Source organism: Pecten maximus, chromosome 1 (assembly GCF_902652985.1).
Source record: "Pecten maximus chromosome 1, xPecMax1.1, whole genome shotgun sequence".
Classification (NCBI taxonomy): Eukaryota; Metazoa; Mollusca; class Bivalvia; order Pectinida; family Pectinidae; genus Pecten; species Pecten maximus.
Window position 1 is genome coordinate 47,042,519 of NC_047015.1, and position 21,172 is coordinate 47,063,690.

Sequence of the window (21,172 nt, forward strand, 5' to 3'; positions counted from 1 at the left end):
ACAACAGTGCTGATAATTCTACATCCGGGCACTTCCCAACATAATGGCGTCTCAAGAAGGGGGAGCGAAAAAACTGAAAGAATTACGCGTTGTTGATTTAAGAAGAGAACTAGAAAACCGGGGACTGGATAAAACAGGAGTTAAAGCTGTTTTAACAGAAAGATTACAAAAGGTAGAGTGTAAATATGCAAAGCATCGCTGATCAACAGATCAAGTGAATGCCGAATGCAAAACTCGACCACGTTGGTTCCGTTCAAGGGCCACTTTCGTATGCTCGCATTTGTTCTATTATTCCGTTTACAGACTATTACAGGTTACTAGTTATACAGTAAACAGACAACTTGAAGTGTATGCAAAGGTAACAAAGCCATTAGATAATGACTTGCCCCTGTGATTCCAATTATTACTGTCGGCGTCAAACCGGATTGGCGGATACGAAACGGCCCCGATGGCCCAAAATAGACCGTGGCCGATTTCGTCCATCGCGGTCCTAACGGTTGGATCGGTTGGAACAGAGTTGTTCGTTAAGGAATTAAAGACAGACCTGTTGTTTTCAGATAACCTTTGACAAAGGCTTTCAAGGCCATCATTAAAATCTGCAGGTCGTCAATTAAAAGATATTAGCCCGAGTTTTCTCTGGCCCTGTCACCATGGCTGGCAACAGGTGCCTGACTCGTTTTATGAAATAATAACATATGAGAGTACATATAAATGAGAAAGGTTCTGAACTCCCTCAGGCTTGTAATCTGATGCATTTATTTCTAAGTAGCGTAGCTTCGGTTGTATTGGGTGGATTTATTCGAAGTAGGCCTTAAATTGAAGAGAAATGGCCATTCTCTAAAATAAGCCATAACATGTTGTCGATTTCTCGATATTAGTTTACGAAATCGGGCATGAAACTTCAAAATTCTCTCGATTTTGTTTACTCGGACAAGTTGACGTATTGGGTATTGGGTATTGGGGTCACCACACTCGGACTCCATTGGACATATAGCTTTAAATACGAAGTCCACAGGTTAATCAAGTGGTACGCTTCATCAGATCACCGAATACAACTATTACATACACTTACTTGATGTAAAAAAGCACCCTATCGACGGCCCCGGGACTTTTTATGCATACTGATAGCAGATTTTTCCCTTGAGTATATATATAGCCATGTTGTGCCAGCCGCGGTAAATTTAAACAAGCATTCTGATTGGTTATAGAAATGTGTTTAACCAATCAGAATTCTTGTTTAAATTAAACAGACGAACCGGTTTGTCTGCATAAATGAACATGCCCAGTGATATCTGGTATTCTTATCTTCTTGAAGTTTCTTGAAATCGCTGATGTTTCTTGAAATCGCTGATGATGGCCCATTCATGTACAGAACCTTTGCTAGCATCTTGGGCATATGTTTTTATGCACATATACATACACTGTTCTGTTGTTACCTGTTCCCTATTCTGATGGCAGCAATAAAAACTGACTGTAAAATGAACAAGCCTTTTTTTTTGGTGCTTAAGTAGCTTGAGTTTCCTCTGACCCTGGCACCATGTCTACTGTTGGGCAAGAGCGCACTGCTATATGAAAACATGGAATTCTCCAACAGCGTTTGGTGTAACTAAGATTTTGGTGCAAATGCAATAAAATCTGGCTTGACATCTACCTTACATATATGGATAAATGATATATTTAGTTACCCCAAAACACCCATTTAGTTCCATATCGATGGTCTATTCTGTCTGTCTAAACCCTCGCTTTACGCTGGTCAGAATTCCACACTGTTGGCCCATCCTTTTGTAAGTATCAGTACAACTAACCACCGGAATAGGAACTCAGTGGACCTTAAAGACCAAATATTATTTACTCGGATTTCTAATGCTGTACCCCTGGCGTCCGTGTCGACGTCCCACTCCACTTTGAAGTTTTTTGGGATCAGTTTTTTGGAAAGCTTGTAAGTCCAAAGGTATCAGGGGTGTAAAAATATTTTTTGCCCCGGGCAAGTAGAGCTCAGAAAGCCACTTGCCCGAATGCAATTTCTACTTGCCCCAGTGTGCGTTTCATTAAAAAATATAAAAAGTCCATATCAAAAATTTTATTCGATATCAAATAAATAGAAAATATTTACAATCCATAATTGAAAGAAAAGAATATGTATTTTAATTTAAATTGTAGTTTTGTTTTGTTTTTAATATTGACTCTTTTTCTTATTTTTTGTTAATTCCTGAATTCTGGTCCGGATTCCAATCCGACTATTAGAAAAAGTCAAACTTCCTGTTTTGATAAACAAAGATTGTTTTACAGATAAAAAAATCTTTCCTTTGTCTAATAAGAACATTTGGTCAAATATTACAGTAAGTAACCTCTTTCAAACATTATTTCATACTTTAACTGCAGTTTCTTTTATTTTCATCAGTTTGAAAGTCATAAAAACGTTCGTGAAGTGAAGGCTTCAGAGTGCCACCAGCGACCTACTTTTCCCACCTCAGAAATTTGATTTATCAACATGGACAATAAAGATAATTCAACTACTAATTGTTTATTTTAATATCTTTTAGCATACTTCTACACTACTATCATTCTGGTAAATTCCTTATCACACAGAATTCAGGAAATCGAACATGAAAATCATTTGAGAGATAGAAAAATCTTACTTGTCCCGGGCAAGTGTACAAACATTTTTGGCTTGCCTGAACTCAAATTTTGGTTGTCCGGAGCGTCGGGCAAGTGGATTTTTACACCCCTGGGTATACACCTCACACCCTTCTAATTTGGTTTATACATTCATTAAAGGTCTATGAGTGATGTTATGGCAAAATCATGCAGAAAAAGATTGTGATTTTTTCACATTTTAACATTTTGTGGACTTAACTTTTTTGTCGCGGCGCCGACCCACCGTCTTGTTTGCTTACCACAACATTTGTTGCTTTTTGATGTGCGTGTTTTACCGTCCGAAAATAGATACGGGAATATCCCCATTAGCTGCGAGTCTAATACGGAATGATGTCATACCTGTGTCAAAGCTATACAGTGTTCTTTGAAATATATGTGTATTTGGTGAACAATAGTAGTTATTACTATGTTAGTACAAAGTTTCGGGGTTCGGGTACACAATTTCAAACCCGGGATCCCCTGGGTACTCATTACAGCCCTACTTATACATACATAAAGAATGAGTGAATAGTGTGATTCACTGATTGCTGTTGTTGGTGAGCTTTCACAATCATTGATTGCACTTGTTTTTTCTTCTTACATAGTTTAAATAAAAAAAACTTAAGTTTATAATTTCCCAAAACATGTTATATCTAATACAAAAATGCATTATTTACAAATTAAAAGCGGTAAACTGTATAGAAATAAATGTTGTATTTTTTCTTTTCACTCCATGGCGCACTGTCAGGGTAATTAGGCCATCCACGACCTACATGTTTAGCAATATGGCATCAGGTCTAGTGTAATGCTTTAAATTTAGTGTATTTATGCCCCCATTTTCAAACTCTTGGCTGACTTGAGTTGAGGTGGTTACAAATCAGCTGGTGGCAATGCATAACATAGTATTGCATCAATATTTTTCCAATTTCTTGAAAGTTGGTTTTTCCCAAAATAGCAAGAGAAAACATAGCAGTGGCATTTATACTTAAGCACAAGTTAGTATGGTCAAAATTTGCTTTAATTCTCTTTAGACTAGTTGGGTTTTAAAATGAAGGATAGTAATACTGGCATGGCACTAAAGCATTGCTGGTAAGTTCCATACTTATTTTATTCAATTTCTTCTAACAAAAAATTCTTGATTGATGCAGGCTTTAGAAGATGAGGGAGAGGATCCAAATGAGTTTATTTTTGAACCAGGAACTGATTCCCCAAAAAGATCAACTCCTGCCGCTGCTGCAAAGAAGACAACACCAAGTAAGTTTTGTGTTATAATTCTGACTCCAAGAAAAGAATGTAAAATTGAACAATGAAATCATGTCTGAATTATAGATTAGCAGTTTTATTCTATAAACTAATCAAGATACAATATGCACAGATTCAGTGCTTTTTTAATATAAAAGATAAAAGTATGTTTTGGGTTTTTGTTTAAAACAAAAAAAAAATGGAAAAAAATGCTGTATTTATATTTGTTGCTTTCTTTTTAGGGTCAAGTGCCAAGGGAAAGTCAAAAGAGGTGAGTTTTCAGAGCTGAACAATATTACATACATTCCAAATGCGTTTAAACATATATAATATATGACAAAAACTTTCAGTATACAGATACATTGAAGATCTGTAATAGTCTCATTTGTAACGGGAACAGAACTTTTCAGAAGCCAATATTTTCCATGAAATTTGGAGGGTGAGATCACATATCCAGCAGAAGTTACTGTCTCATTTTGGGAGTCAGAACTAAAGTTACTTGTAACCAAAAAGTAGTTTTCAAAAGTGGTTGTTATTATCATCCAGAATTTGGCAATTATAGTTATTTGGTTTAATGTTTTCTTCCTTGTTGCAATTCAATTAGTTCAAGGCTCAGAGCGAATTGATCAAGGTATTGATAATGAAAAAGTTTATTAAAGTTTTTCTAGGAAATTTTTTTATTTTTTCAAAATCTGGCTTCAGAATAGAATTCTGATAGTTCTGCATATTTTTTTATTTGAATGCAATGAATCAGTATATAACAGTCAACATTTCAAATAAAGGTGTTAAGATATTCAATGATAATGTCTTCGTTTGTGGTGGTCATTCATTACTACAGTCTACCCTTGCTATTACGCCACGTTTTGTCAAAGGCGATATAAGGAAAGTGGTGGTAGTTTCTATTTTATTTGGGTAAAACACGTAAAAAAAGTCACAAAATGAGCCATGATTAGACAGTCTTTACAGACATGTAATCATAATGTACCATCAATATTGACAATGATTGTCACAACACATCCTTTCATTTTCCACGGGTATTTCCAGTCTCTTAAAATAGAACAGAGTTTCATGACGACCAAATCGTTTGTGAGGATGACTTATCAAGGGAATTATATAGTAAGGAAATCTGCTCTAGGGCTTTAGCTGGCGGTAGTTGAAGATGGTATTATCAGATGGCGATAGGTTGAAGGAACACTTCACATTATCTGCCAAAGAATATTCCAACTTTGGTATGATATTCACGGATGTGCTAAGTATTACAATTGCTTCAATAAACTTAGTTTGATTTTATGATTTGGTAAGTGTTAGATGGATTACAGAAATGTATACTTTGTAGCTAGGGCTACTTTACTCGGCTTCTCATCATAACGTTTCTGCTGCCTGAGGCATACTGATGATTATATACTTCTGCAACTATAGAACATAGAATGTCATGACTTCTGCTGATATAAGGCAAAAGGACATGAAACTGGAAACAACACAAACCTAATTCTTCGGATGACAAGTCAAGAAACAATAAACAATTTATATGAAAAAAGATTTCAGAAATCAGTAGTATCATTTATCAAAGTAATATGATTTCAGAAGAAGGAATAAATCAGCTCAGTGGAACATCACAGATTTACTTGTGAATTATTCTGTATTGGATATTTTTCTATTTCTGAATTGACAAAATTTTGTTGAACTTAACATCTGTGCTTTTTATTTTGATACCGAAGCATTTAAAGAGGCTAACCCACAGACGGACCGGTAAACGGCACATCTCCGATCACTAAATAAACTTCAGTACACGTTTCTATGTGACAAAATTAGAGGCTTTCCGACTTTATTTCTTGAAAACAATTACAGAATATGTATTTAAAAGACGTTTTAAAACTCAACCTGGGAGGGAAATGTATAGAATATAACGGCAAATCTTCTTTGTAAATCGCCGCTGCCTTTGAAGGTATCACTGTGCGGCACTGTGCATGTGCTTGTTTCTTTGATGTGTCAATCAAATTAGACTCCACTTTATAGCGGGGACTTATTGCGGGTTGCGATTAAATAAAAAATATTTAAAAAATGAGGTTTTGATATCACTTTTCAGCATTTTATAAGGAAAATAAAATGAAAAACTCAACAATTCCAAAAATCTCTCATGTGTAAAAAATCTTTTTCTATTAGCCAATTTTTCTGATCTCTCAGCGGGCAAGCCTCTTTAAAGTATATTCAACATCATTGGTTTGAAAAAATGAATATTTGAATGTTTATACATGTATATGTATGCTTTAAAAATTAAAATGCAGTATTGATCAAGGAAAAATTACTCAACACTGGTGTCCATTTATGAAGTATCTATACTTTCCTGTATTGTCAACAGAAAAGCAATATTCAAGGACAACTACTTACATCCGCCCATAGATATACACTTTTGTGTCCTCAATTAAAATGCACCTCACCAGCTAGAAACCGTATCTGTACATTATTTCTTTTTAATACAAGTGGTTTTTAAAAATTCTTTTTGTGTTGGTAATTTGATAATTTAAATCTTACCACAGCTGATCTGTGAAGTCGTTTTTATTCAGACTACTAGAGGGGATCATTATCTGTCTGATATGAATATGTCCTGCATCAATGACACTTGCAAAATTAATTTTGGATGTACATCTGGGGGTGGTTGACATTCTAAGAGTTCCTTTGCCTAGATGCATTTACAGTGTTACTGTATCTATTAAACTCTCAACCTATAGTTGCCAAATATCATATACTTCCTGCCTTAGTTACTGGCAGTGTTAGTATAGCATTTATACGTGGTACATAGTTTCAATGGTCTACATGTAAAAAAAAAAAGAAAAAAAAGGAGACCTCTGATCACCAAGGCTCCAGGTGCAAGTGTCCTTAGTCCCTAGCAGGGGTCATTCTGTATATTTGAACATCTTTATTCTATTAAATGTTTATTGAGGCATGAATTCAAATCTTTGCATACAGTATATGATACAGACCAATACATCAAAGGGACTATAAAGAAGACACTATATTAGGTGACATTGGTAAATAAGTTAGGTAGTTATGAATGCTGTGTGAGTGACTTAATTAAGAGAGGTTATTAACCAGGGAAAGAGTTGTAAGAAATACACATCATCTTCTCATTGACCTGTTAGATTCCACATGGCCATCTATGGTGGATATGCGTACGTCATATATAATTATGATTTATAAGAAAATATCCTCTATTTAGTCTTTGGGGTTCTACTGCATATCCTGTTCAGTTGCTACACAGTGAACTTTAAAAAAAATTACAAAAAAATAGCAATTGCCTTTCAGTTCTTAACCCTGACTACTATTTAAGAGATAATTTCTTTCCATATGGCAGTACTAGATTTGTATTCTGTGTTAAGGCCTAAAAAAAAAAGTTGTGTGTTTCTGGTTTCAGCTCCTCAAAAAGTTAGGGTCGGTAGGTAGGAAAAAGTTTTTTTTTTATTAAATATTTTTAAGCAGATTTCATGCTTTGAATTACATTATACTTTTAATACTGGAGTAGAAGATTTTTAAGTTGTAGGGCTATTTAGTATGTGTTAACTGTAGACTTTTACCATCTGAACCCTTGCAATTACACACAGATTTAATGTTCCACTGAGGAGAGTAGCTTGCCAGAGTACAAAATATGTTGATGTCAATGATATTGCTATTTTATATTAAAACAGAAAATGGTTGTTTTCCAATAAACAGTTTTGAACAACTATTGTCTTTATAGTCGTTTTGAATATTCTGCTAAAAAAACCCAACTAAAAACGGTTATTTCAATGGTTTCCTGTTCATCACACGTAAATTCAATACATCTTACTCCGAATCGATCCTATAACGTCAGATATTTTGAGACCTGCGCTCAGTTCAAACTTATCTGACTTTTCTAAGGATGTTTTTCCTTTTGCTATGCATCTCACTGCCTTCCCCGCTCCCTCATGGTAGCGGCGGAAGACGTCCTCAATAAGCATGTCGTTAGGAATGACTGCCATCAATGCTTTTTTCTGAAGAATGACAGCATTTATTTATTGTTATTGCGATCACCGTTGATGCCTTACAGTTAGCGGTCGCGATGTTGCATCATATGGGAAACCCCAAATTCTGGGTCTTTCTAACGCTTGGGCGATCTTGTGTAGGCAAACGTTTTGACGATAATGCTCGGTGACTCGAATAAAATCTTAAACGTTCATCGGGTCATGGAAAACTGAGAAAATTTCTGAAGAATGTCTAAAAACTTTTGGGTCGGCGTTGATTTATTGGGGTCGGTCGGGAAACCGGAAACACACAACTTTTTTTTAGGCCTAACGGAGAACTGATCCATGACATGAGCCGCTGATTTGTTAGCCCACCATCATCAAATGATGGCTATTCAAATTGCCCTGCATCCGTGGTCTGTAATTTGCCCGTCCCTCCCTCGCTATACAATTTTTGTTATCGTTATTTCTCAGAAAGCATTAAAGGGATCTTTCTTAAATTTCATATGTAAATTCCCATTGGTCCCTTGTGCATATATAGCATTTTGGGACAGATTGGAAAAGAACATGGCTGACAGGCAGTCATCTTGAATTTTGACAATTGAAGTTTGTTATCGCTATTTTTTAGAAAGTACTAAGGGATCTTTCTCAAATTTTATATGTTGCTTTCTTTTTGTACCTATTTGTGCATTTTTGGTACAGATCGGAAAACAACAGGCTGACAGGCGGCCATCTTGGATTTTGACATTTGCAGGTTGCCCCTGCTATATAATTAACGTCAGGGTGCCTTTGGCACCTGCCGTTATAGGCGTGGTGGGAAAATGTTGTTACTGACAGATCTGTTCCGGCTAACTATTCCTCTTTTCTGTCATACAAATGATATACATCCGCAGCCTAATATAGTTCCTATTTTGATAACAATTATTGACACAATTTAAGTGATGTAAACCGTGTTTACTGCAATTATTTAAAATGAAATGTGAATGTTTGGTGTTCTAGACTATTTTAGAGTATAAATATTAACCTTTTTCCTCGTCAGTATATGCAATTTTGTTGGCGTAGGATTACGTAGTTCTGTCTCGATACTGCCTTGAAAACGAAAGTAGAAAAATCAGTTTGAATGTCGTGGAAATTTACATGCATTCACAGAGAAACTATCCACATCTGTTCATCCTGAGTTCATAGGCAGGAACATTTGATAGCTTAAAACCAATCCTATTTACGTAGTCAAATGCACCCGAGCATTCCACGAGATAACTTCAGCTGTCACGTGACTCATCACTAGTCAGCCAAAATTGCGGTTATGTCTACTGTAACTAAACCAACGACCGTTCGCAGTTTCATATTCATTTGTATGTCGCTAGAATACGCAAGAAATATGACCATGAATTGAGGGCAAGTTGTAACAAACTACATTGCCGTTTTTCTTGAGGATTTTATTAAATAAGGTTATTATTTGTTGTTTGAAAAGAATCTAATGATTATGATCCGTGACTGATCATGATGTACTGGCGTCGGTGTCAAAACTAGATATGTCTCGTCGGACAACGCGACCGCAGTTTTCTATCGGAGTGAAAATGTGTTACTACGGGTCATAAAATAGATGTTTGATAGGCCTTATTAATAACTTATAGTATACATAAAATAAAAAAAACTTCGGCTGTGTACATCTTGGATTTTATCTTTAGTTGTAGTTACTTGAACAACATGTTCTGTTAATAGACCGATTTGTCGTTCAGTTGATTCTTTTTTTCAAAGTTTACAAGCAGCTTTACTGATTCAGGAGTATATCAATAATTTTCCACAAGCATTAAAGAAATGAGGAAAGAACTATACTCAGCTATTGTAAAGTTGTCAGCTGATATATATGTTATACATAATGTACATGTTTTCTTGAATATATATAGAACAGGAATACCAGGGCCAGATGAAGACATTTCATCTGATACAAATGTAACTGTCTGACTATAAAATCCAATTTTAAATTTCTAATAATATGACCTCAGACCCTGACGTTTCTCAGGGCCTTTGGCCCTTTGATGTTATATAAGTTATTAAATGTTTTGAAGGAAGAATGAAAGAAGGGCAAGTGAGCTGTGGTGCGGTGCGGTGTCCATACATCCAGCATGAACTTTTCGCTTGAAGCTACTTATTTTCAGTTAACAAAAGACCAGGGTCTTGATATTGAGCCAGTAGAATGCTGGAATGAAGGGCTACACAGTTTGTTCAAATGATTGACCTACAGTTGTGTACTTTTCAGGTTATGGGTCAATTGTGTTAAGACTTCTTCAATTTCTTCTCAATACTCAAGAGAGGTTCAGGGTCAAGATATAAGGCCGGTAGCATAAACTGTTAATTTTTATACCCCCGCAACAAAGTTGGGGGGGGGGGGGGGGTATACTGGAATCAGGTTGTCTGTCCGTCCGTCTTTATTTTTCACAAAATTATGGTTGCTATGGCAACTGGTTACTATAAATAGGTTTTCTGATAAGAACCATAACTTTAAGTTTGTCCGGACAACTCCTCCTTAACCGAAGGGCTGATTTCAATGAAACCTCACACAAATATAGAGGACCATGTGTAGATGTGCATGCCACTTTCTTTTTTTTCAAAATTATGGTTGCTATGGCAACTGGTCACTATATTACTGGGTTATCTTAGTTAGCCTCTAATCAACAGTTCCAATTCACCATTGACTCGTGAGCCTCTAATCAACAGTTCCAATTCACCATTGACTCGTGCAGATTGTGGGGGTATTAGTCAGCCATCCTGGCGACAGTTCTAGTTGTTTCTGAATAAGGAAGAGAAAAAGGGCAGTGGTATTGGACTAGTAGTATACTGGGAAGAATAAACTCGGCTTACTCTTATATTTGAATAAATTTGTAATCAGCTAATTAGCATCCACATCATGACAAAGATCAACTTCAAAGCTGCATTAGAAGCTGGCAAGCAATACAGGCACATTGGCTTCTTGTCACAAAAATAGATTATAGAAAATTTCCATAAAAACAATTGAATCCAAGGTAATATAAGTGATTTGATTATTAGTAATGAAGTCCATCAGAGAAAAGCAGGTTGTAGGATTTGGGTCAGATATTATGTGATATGTCCCTAACATCATTGCGAATGGCAACATTCTATAGACAATATACAAATATATGCTGACCATATTTAAAAATTTACTTCAATGTTAAAAGCAAGACATGCCCTGGAGTAAAGTGCTTGTTTTGTTTTAGATGTAAATGTTCTTCTACTGGCTTAATGTCATTTTAAATGCATACATACAACATTAAATACAGTCATTTATCAGTTGGTATCTGACTAACATTTAAACTTAAGTTACCTGTTGCATCTGTTTGAGATAGAATGTTCTCTTACCCTGGACAGGGATATCCGCAGTTTTACCGGGGTGAGATTTTCTTATCTCACCCTAGGGAAAAGACAAACTACACGTGCTCTTTGAACGTGCACTTGTTTTTCATAGGGCGACGTCACTATAACCTGATCCGGAACGTTTGAGTGTTAAAATCAGTATTATTCACAAAAGAAATTAAAATAAGTATTAATTATCTGAGTTAACTGAGTGTTTGGTGTTCTTTTTGACAAACTTATCAGAATTATATTTTGTATGAAATCAACATTGTAAGGTGTAAAGCTGCAGCCTTATCACAACAGTCATCTGCCGCCCACGTGTTGTTGTTTACATATGTTTGGATTTGGTTCACACCACGATTGGAAAACAGAGTAAGAGAAAATTAATCATTCACCCCTTTTTGGGATGGGATAGGGGGATCTCATGATCAACCCTCAGGGGAGATTGTTAAGTTCCCAAACACCAGGCTTGTTTGGGAACTTAACAATCTCCTACATTGGACAAATGGATTTTTGTGTCTGTTTCTGACAAAGCTAGATCAACAAAAACCTCAATGAAAGAATTACATAGTATGGGTAGTAGAACCTACTGCACTTAAAAAATATTTCATGGATGTCTGCATTTTTGGGGTGAAAATCTTAATTTATGGACTGGGGGGGGGGGGGGGGGGGGGGGGGACAAATCAACGTTAAGGTATTGCGTTTAACTCATGGGGGGGGGGGATATAAATCAACATTAAGGTTTTGCGTTTAGCTCATGCATATTAGGCTGTTTCTGACAAACTATTAACGCTAGAGCAACCAAACTTGGGTTATAAGTGAATAGTGGGATGTATAGCTGAATGCATTGCACTCTTTACTAGTATTTCTAGGATTTTTGTATGTTTTGGGTAAAAACCTCAAATTTCTGGACTTGGAAAAAAATCAATGTTAAGGTTTTGAGTTCAAATCAGAGACTACTGCACAAAAAAGCATATCATGGATTTCTGCAGTTTCACTTTCAATTACATTTGTCTCTTCAAATACTGAGGTTTGTCCTTGAGTAACCATATAAAAGGATATTGACAAAGCGGAACAGGCGACACATATAATTATGCGTAATTTTTGTATAGAACCATATGTTATCGAATATCGACACAAGCTGGGAGATCACATACCGTATGTTACATGCATAACAAATTTTAGCTTCAGTGAATGTTAAAGATAATAATCTTTTCACATCTGTTACATCAAACCTTAAGTTTATTTTAATATAACAGTATACCGGTACATGTGCAAGTCTTGCTGAGCATGGTACATTTTATTTATGATTGCTTATAGAATTTTTCTTCCGAGTTCGATTATTTACTGGGCATAGTTTTTGAAATACAATTGACAATTAAATCCTACCTTCTGAAATGTGAACTTAGATATATTGGCTGGTATAATCCCACATGTTTATGGTCGACTGATTGATTTTCATCGTACTTGCTGTTTTATATGGAAATCCTGTAAAGAATGATATCACTTAATACTATTTTTATTGTCCATAACACAATTTGTGGACTTGAATAATAAAAAGTTCAGGAATGAAAGGCAAGTCTTTATAATCGTACAGAAATCCATTATGGATTGGACTAGATATAGTGTATAACAAAAACAAGTATCAGAGTTCAAACCCATCAGCTATAGGACTAGGAGTGAAAGGGACTCAATCTCCCACAGTGTGTTATTGATGACTGTCACTATAGGAAGAAAGCAGTCGGCATTACCGGTAAAACCACTTTAAATTTCATTAAATTTATCTTTTTACACTGGAGTCAGAGCATCACTCATAGGAATGTGTGTAGACAGGTTCTGAGGTTACTTATATAAGCAATTATTAGTAGATTTTGTAGTGTTTTATCCCAGGTTTACATCTGCAGTTTGAGATTGAAAATATTATATAAACGTTGATACATCTCTATAACTTCCTTTAGTAGTCCACTCAATATGTCATTTATTTTTTGTGGAGAACCCTGTCGATAAAAGAAAACAGTTTTGGCTAATATGCCTTTTGGGTAATTTCATGACAATGATTTAATCTTGTTTTACATATCAATGACAATTATATGTGTAGTAATAAATATGTATTTCAATTTGTAACAACTACATCGCACAATCTTGTAAATTATATCATTTTACTTCAATGTAAACTCTTGTTCGATTGATAGTCTGTCCTTCATTAATGTTTGATTATCTACATGCAATTGCTGTTCACAACAAAGGATAATTGCTGAAAACCAATTTGATGAAAATAAATGCTTTGTAAAACTCCACCTCTGATGTACGTAGGCCAGTGGTTCCCCCGGGTCCTTTGGCTTTCCTCCACCTCCAAATCCTGGCACATCTTTAATAGACCCTAGCTGTTAATAGGACGTCAAAACAAAACAAACCAAGAGTGTATATTTTCATGTACTGATAAGATTTTTTAATCATTTGAGTTTTTATAATGGTTTGGTGGTTTTAGTTTTTTTAATCATTTGAGTTTTTATAATTGTTTGATAGTTTTAGTTTTGGGAATGTCTTTTTACTGTGTTGTTTGGCTCTAAACGACTTGAACTATTGATTGGCTTTAAAACAATACAAAATAGAAAAATAGATCAAACATATGAAGTCTTCCTGTTAGTTCTGGTCTGGTCCATCTCATATTTTACAAAGGGAAATATATAATCAGTAGTTGTACATGTTAACTTTGTATATACATGTATGTCAATTTGTATCAATCACCAATACTATTAGGTATTTGCACCTTGTAAACCCTTTTAAACCATGGGCCATGTACATGTGATCTTAAGTATCCATTAAGAAATTATATTGGTGTGAAAATCTTAGTTAATGCACTGTAGTGTAAGTCTGTATATATAATCTTGCACTTTCACTGCTCATGTTAAACATCTAGATGTCATTACAGGACCACTGGTAGGGTAAATCTATGTGAGGATTCATATTGAAATGTGATGGTAAAATCCATTCAGATGCATACAATGTCATTCAGGTATTCAGATTTGGTTACACCCATTAAGGTGATAAATTCATTCAGCTCAGACTTCATCCATTTGAATAAGGATGACTTCTTGAATTAAAAGCTTAAAAATGACAGTAACATTGAAAAAGATGTACATGTAGGGTTATTATTCCCTTCAGCTTGGAGTCTTCAAAAATAGATTGGAGTCAACATGAAGCCAAGGCTCATGTATATTTCCAGCTTTTTTGGCTTTAACATACGTTTTGTATGCTAAAGGAAGGTACATGCAGAAATTGGAAGTTTTATATGATTATGTGTGCAATCTTTTAGTAATACAAATACTGAGAGTGGAAATTGAACATAAATTGTATTTGTAAACTAGTAATATGGCAAATTTTATGCAAAGTTCTAAGAATGAAAACAAAGAAAAAACAAGCTTTTATGATAATGTAGAGCCAGAAGAGAATGTAAATTTAAAAGTCTTCAGCATATAAAAAAAAATTTGTTATTATCAAGAAATAAATCATAACTGATATGTAAAATTCCAAGTGTTCATTGAAGCGTGTCCATCGCAATTGCTTTGGGAGCAGTCAGGTAAAAATTTAAGTTGATTTACAAATTGCTTTCAAAATAAATATGCCTTATCTTGTATTTTGTGATTGGACATAGTATCTATGACATGACAAATAAAAACAGGATATTTTATGGAGCAGTTTTCTGCTCAGGTCATCAATGCCTTGTAAAGAGAACCTAACCAGGTATCGCTGCTGGATGGGTATAGGTGATATTCAGTGAAGGGTTGATACGTGTTCTCTTGTCAGTTGATAACTAACAGTGTTGACAGCAGATGGCGGCCATGGAGAGTGAACTGATTCAGGATCTGTTCATTAGCGATGAATTTGAATGGATTGTTTTGGTACTATTTAAAAAAACTTATATATTGAAATTTGGTCAAAACAGCTCCAAACTCATCAAAGTACTTGTAGCAAGATTTTGAATAGCTTTAATATGGACATTCCATGCACTGACTTCCTTTAGCAGCTGCATACATTATATTGAATGCATCTGAATTTTAGGTGTTATTATCCAATTGATGCTTATATTAACAGTCCTAGAATTTGTTTTTGGATAGTGTGTCATTAGTTTTAAAGTGATACTAACATCTGTTAATAGGATGGCGATGAAGAAGAAATGGTGGAGGACTCCTTGTTGGAGGAAGACCTGGACCTGGAAGATGAGATTGGTAACATAGATGATACAGATATGGAACTACTGGAATCGGATATGCAGATCATAGATCAGGTAGATATAACTCCCTCCACCCCCAAAATATAGATAAGGATTAATATTTTTAGTGGAGAATTAAAAAGACTATTTCATAGTCATATTACAGGGCCATGACAAATATCTATTTGGAGGAAAATAATTAATAAAACCTTCAAGATACCGCACAAGGATACATAGTAATCCCTTTTCTATTCTGCTTCTGTCTTTCTATCTTAAGGTCACAAAATCATTGACCATTTTTGAAAGGTTATTGCAGTACTTTGATTTACATATTCACATACACCAGTTACTGATGAGGGGGTACATTGTGTATTTCCTGGCCCACCTTGCTTTTTCTTTGTGAAATTCTGGGATGATAAAACTGATACATCTGCTTTTGAAGGAGATGGGAACCCCAGAAACTGGGACAAATGATGAAGAGGTAGCGGAGGAACAAAAGCCTACAGTAAAGAAGGTAGGATGTTGTATCTAACTATCTGGAGATCCCTTATATAGGACAAACATGGATTTTAATGTTTTGGTGTGCTCAACCTTATACATGTATAATAATCTTCTGTAATCTAGACCTGGCATTGACTCCGCAATACACTTCCTATGTTACATATTATGTATAAATGAAATTCTGTATTATGAGAACAGAATATTGATCCCAGGTAATATTGTGTGCAGATTTATAAGGCTATGCCCATTAATTCTGATCTATTTTTTCCTCATTACATTTCAAGCTGTATTGGTTGATAGAAAATTACAAATACACATATTGCAAATGGATTTTGCATTTCATTTGTTTTCTTCCTGCAGGAGGCTGAGAAACCTGCAGTAGAGTCAGAAGCAACAGATAAAGGTAAACCTTACTGGTACATTTATCAAGTTTTTACCCAGAAATTAAAACCATTGGAACACAATGGTGAGCTATTTAGGTGATGTGAGTAGACAGGTTATTACCAAAAGACAAGAGTTCGGGCGCACAAGTTAATTTGCAGTGTGTTTTGTTTGTTATGATAATGTGACTGCCTTGGATATAGACTAGTTTGTATCGTCTCCTACAAATTTGATTTAAGACAGCTCAGGGCCAACATGCTCACAGCAAGCATACAATTTGATTTAAAACAGCTCAGGGCCAACATGCTCACAGCTAGCATACATCTGATTGTAAAGAGGAGGGGTATCCGTGTCATGCATGTTTCTAAACAACAGTAAAAGGTGGTGGTGTCAGAAAATGGTACTGTCTGTCTGAAGATCCGCCAAGCAGAGTGATTTACAGCCAGCGTGTTCATTTAGGTAGCCACAGGATAATACAAGAAGACTTTGCTCAAAAATACCCTAGTCGTTCATGGGGTGATAAACCCAGCAAACAAACAAATGGCCAGTCATTGCAACAGTTGCTGAGGGCAATCTTGTACTTAAGTGGAAAGAAGATTGAAAGGACAGCAAGTGAAAGGACAGCAAGTTACAAGAGAACAGAATAAGAACAGAATATATGGATTATAGTAGGCAGCGGAATGAATGTTGGGAAAAAAAATGATTTGGTTGTTTATCAGGTGATAGTACCTACAAAAAGATGTGTAAAATGATCCTGAAAGTGGTTTGAATTTAAGAAGATTCTGAAAATGATTTGAAGATGATGCCTGTATGCGTTGTTATGGAGGATACAGTAAGAAAACCTTTGGGGGAAAAAACCATTACTGGAAACAACATCCCAGGACTGCCAGTGTTGTACTTTTCTCAGATATGTTTCTCGTCATCTTCTAGCGAATTTTCGTAAAGCGTTACCTGAATGCTGAAATTCATCTCTGGATAAAGGAGCAGCCCAGTTTTCAGTTAACTACCACAGGAAAAGTGAAGAGTACTATCGAGTGTTAATTCTGGAGGAATAGTGAAACTTATATGAGCAGAAAGATCATATCCAGTGGCATGTACTCTTCAAATTTGTTTTAGTAGTGCATATAAACTGAAATGAAAGATTTCTAAATGTCTGCTGTAAACAGTTGAAAACAACAAGTCCTGACTTAGAGGATCCAAATCTGGAAGAAGACTGAAGGAGCACCACCATGTCACTTGCTTGCTAACCATATTCTGTCCATAGGAAGATTCTTCTGGAGTTTAAAAACTATATAATACAGGTTGTGCACAATTTTGTCTACCAAAGAAGACACTGGATAAAAACTAAAAGACTTGATAAATAAAATCAAGCAGCATGAAGGATCAAGCTTGTGCTTCAACAAGATTTTTTTTTGTCCTGGAAGAAGAGGAAACAAAAGAAATCACCCTGATTCTAGTCATCCTACCTCATTTGAATTGACTGGTGGATCATGGTTGATGGCATTTAGACTTTACACATCAGCTAACATTTATGGGAAAAAAACATTGCAGAAAAGTCTATTGAGGAAAGATTTGTATGGAATCAAAACAAACCAATGACAAACATCAATAACCAAGTCTGTAGTAACATTTTAGCAAGTATTGAATGTTAAAATGGGACATGACAACAGATATTGAGTGAGAGCCATCCCAGGCTGCAATGGAAGTAAACTGTGTGTTCCAAGACTTGTGTTTGTGCACTTCACCGTCATGGTCAACCTGATAACTAGACTTCATCTGGAGGATTTCAGGAGAATGCTGAATAGACCAGCTGTGAAGGCCCTGAGCTAGAATACTGTTTCATGATTAAGTATAGATGAAAAGCCAACCTTGTCATTGAAAAAATAGGCTGTTCTGAAAAAGGTACCAATACATCTAGATGACTTTTCTGCCTGCAATTCATTTACCAAAGATAATAAAACATTTCATATAACTTAATAAAATTTTGTACTTTAGAAAACCTTTCTTAACTGATTAAATATTCAAAGGCATTGTGTAATCTGTGAAATAATCCTTTAAGGATTTAGATTTTTTTATAGAAAGCAGGGATGAAAGTTTTATAATCTTGGTACCCCAGGCAGTGTTTGCTTATTTTTGAAAGGGCAAAGTCTGCTTCTTATTATCAAGGCAGTCACCTCCTTATTTTGTTAAATAAAACTACATGGTCATCAAGCTTTCTTTTACTTTTCGTAATTAAATGCAACAGAAACAAGACAATCTTCATCGTTTGACCAAAATGGCATTCAAAAGCAAAGTAGTTCTTTATTTACAGTTCACTTTATATAAGTTCTGAATTGAATTTCTTTAGCACCTGAAAAAACTGCTCCTGCTAAGACTGAGGAAGAAAGCCCTATGGAAACCAACGAGGAAGTTGCTGTTTCTACACCTGCAGTGAAAGTTGAACCTGTAATGCCAGACAAGGAGGTCAAACCAGTACCTCCGGTCAAGGAGGTCAAATCTGTACCTACAGTCAAGGAAAGCAAGCCCAAGGAGGAAACAGCGAAGGCATCTGTGCCTCAAGCTTCTGCTGCTGGTGGGAAAGCTTCTTCGACCAGCAATGTGGTGAAAAAAGAGGATGTTGGTGTTCCCCCAGACCCAGCAACTGTCGTTCCTTTGGTCGTACTTACAGTGGAAGACAAGATCAAAATGGACACATCACAGGGCTTACAGACAGAGGAGAATGAATCGCTGGATGTTCATGTGGACGACACACAGAATGACCTGGATGCAGACCTCCTCAGTTCTGAGAAATCCATCCAGGGAAAGAAAGATTCTGCATCAACAGATGCCAAAGGAGAGGAAAATAAAGAAGAGGTAAAGGAGGAATCTATAGTCAAAGATGGTGAATCCAAAGTGGAGGCTGTTGCCCCTGACACTGAGGCAGAGGAAGCTGCATCTGTGACAGCAGGAAAAGACACAAAAGGGGAGAAAAAACCAGCTGATAAGAAGGAAGAAAATGACACCAGCAAACCAGCTTCTTCCTCCAGCACTGCTAAGAGGTCGGTGTGGTTTGTATGTCCCATTTACATGTACATATTATTATATATTAGCATCTTCTCTTCTTTTTCCATGTGTTTTCTTTCTCTGCTTTGAATACCATACAAAGGTTCGACCAAAGGTAGCAAGCGCTTGTCTTTACATTCTGTTGTGGTGCTGAGAGACAGCCTGCCATGCTATCCTATCATTTTTGAAGAATAAGAGGGAGAAAAAAAAATCATGTTTTTTTTTGTACATGTCAGACCTACTTATCCTATTTCCAAATACACTTTTTCCTGGTGTCATCATAACAGTAGATTCTATCAGTCAGCAAACCTGGAGATATATTGAATGGAAGATGTTTCACACAAAACTGACAGACTGATCATTCTGACAACACAAATTTTAATCATATGAAAATGTGTCCTACAACAGTCTTGGAAGCATATTTGTATTTGTATATATTTTTTTTTTCGTGAGTATACGCTTATAGCTGGAGATTTCAAGAGTGTTTCAACACCCACTTGTGCATGCACATCACATTTTATTTGTAAACATGACGGATAGAACCAAAATTCAAAATTAAATACATTTACTAGTGTGTACCATTAAAGGTTGTTTTTTGTGCATTTACATCAGAGACATTTGCTGGATTCTGTTTAAGTCATTTGTCATATATTTCATTGAATCAGGTCAATGACAAGTCATATAGGAGATTGCCATCTTGGTTAGTTGTTGATTTAATAAGCTACATTATATGTATATTCCCGGAAAATTCATTCCTGCCATATGGATCATAATGTTGAAGGTGAGTTTTTGTAAAAAAAAAAAAAAAAAGAATAATATAAGTAGTCAGCGTGTTTTTTCATGATTAAATGGAAGTTCTGTGAAACTATTTGTTTAATAATTTTGTCATTACTTTTGCCTTATCATCTTCTTGCTGTTTTTCCAGCAGTACAGCATCAAAAGACCCAAAGAAGGATGAGAAGGGTAAGTTGTCAACTATGTCTAGTCTCTAATAGTATATCTGACCCAATTTTGAAAGACATATTGTACAACAGTAATACTTGTTGGAAAGATAGGTTTACTTGTATATTAAAAATAATAATAACAGTTTTGATTATAAATCTTAGGAGTGACTTCTTTTACTGTTGGATTTAGAAGAAACTTTCTTGAAACAATTCTTCTATGGTTAGAATGAGATTTTCTCTGAAGATAGGTCATAGAGGAAGGACAGAAGGGGACACTTTCATGTAGTGCAAACATTTCAGCAGCATCTTGTCTAAAATTTTCAATTTTAATCAATAATGGTAATTTATTAAATTAACTGTTGATAGAATCAGAATGTATCAGCGACAGATGGGGTGGGTATTTAAGGTTATTGTTGAAATTAGAATAAAATCTCTTCCATTCTTTCATTTTAATTACTGGTACATATAATTTTATTTTTTTTAAGAAATATACTACTGTTGGTGCACATGACATCTTTTCACTTTTTGTGTCAACAGGAAGCAGTGGGGCGGGCCGTAACCTGTGGGTAAGCGGGCTTTCCTCCTCAACTCGAGCCACAGACCTCAAGGCACTATTCAGCAAACATGGCAAGGTACAGGGAAAATTCACCAATGCAACAATATCTAGTATAGTATCAGTTGGTTCATGTTTTTAATTTCAACTTCAAGGAGACACATTATTTACAGTGATACAATGTTAAACTGTATTGCCTCCTAAAACACGCATACGCACTCGCCACACGCATGCATGTCGCACATACGGGAGGCCGTCCTTAAATGACCTTAGCTGTTAATAAGACGTTAAACAAAATAAACCAAACTTA

General features: G+C 35.6%; 1 protein-coding gene across 2 annotated transcripts in view; it reads left to right on the forward strand.

Annotated features, from left to right (window-relative positions):
* Window positions 1–21: 21 nt before the first annotated feature.
* Window positions 22–21,172, forward strand: part of LOC117335718 (scaffold attachment factor B1-like) — a 30,040-nt gene continuing 8,889 nt past the window's right edge. Inside the window, exons 1-9 of one of the 2 annotated variants that reach the window (XM_033895895.1) lie at window positions 22–172; window positions 3,786–3,891; window positions 4,122–4,150; window positions 15,388–15,516; window positions 15,884–15,955; window positions 16,303–16,345; window positions 18,671–19,361; window positions 20,291–20,328; window positions 20,847–20,941. In XM_033895895.1, coding sequence (XP_033751786.1) covers window positions 44–172; window positions 3,786–3,891; window positions 4,122–4,150; window positions 15,388–15,516; window positions 15,884–15,955; window positions 16,303–16,345; window positions 18,671–19,361; window positions 20,291–20,328; window positions 20,847–20,941 — 1,332 coding nt within the window. In that variant the 5' untranslated portion in view covers window positions 22–43. The remainder of the gene's footprint in view (window positions 173–3,785; window positions 3,892–4,121; window positions 4,151–15,387; window positions 15,517–15,883; window positions 15,956–16,302; window positions 16,346–18,670; window positions 19,362–20,290; window positions 20,329–20,846; window positions 20,942–21,172) is intronic. The other variant, XM_033895902.1, reaches the window with a different exon arrangement.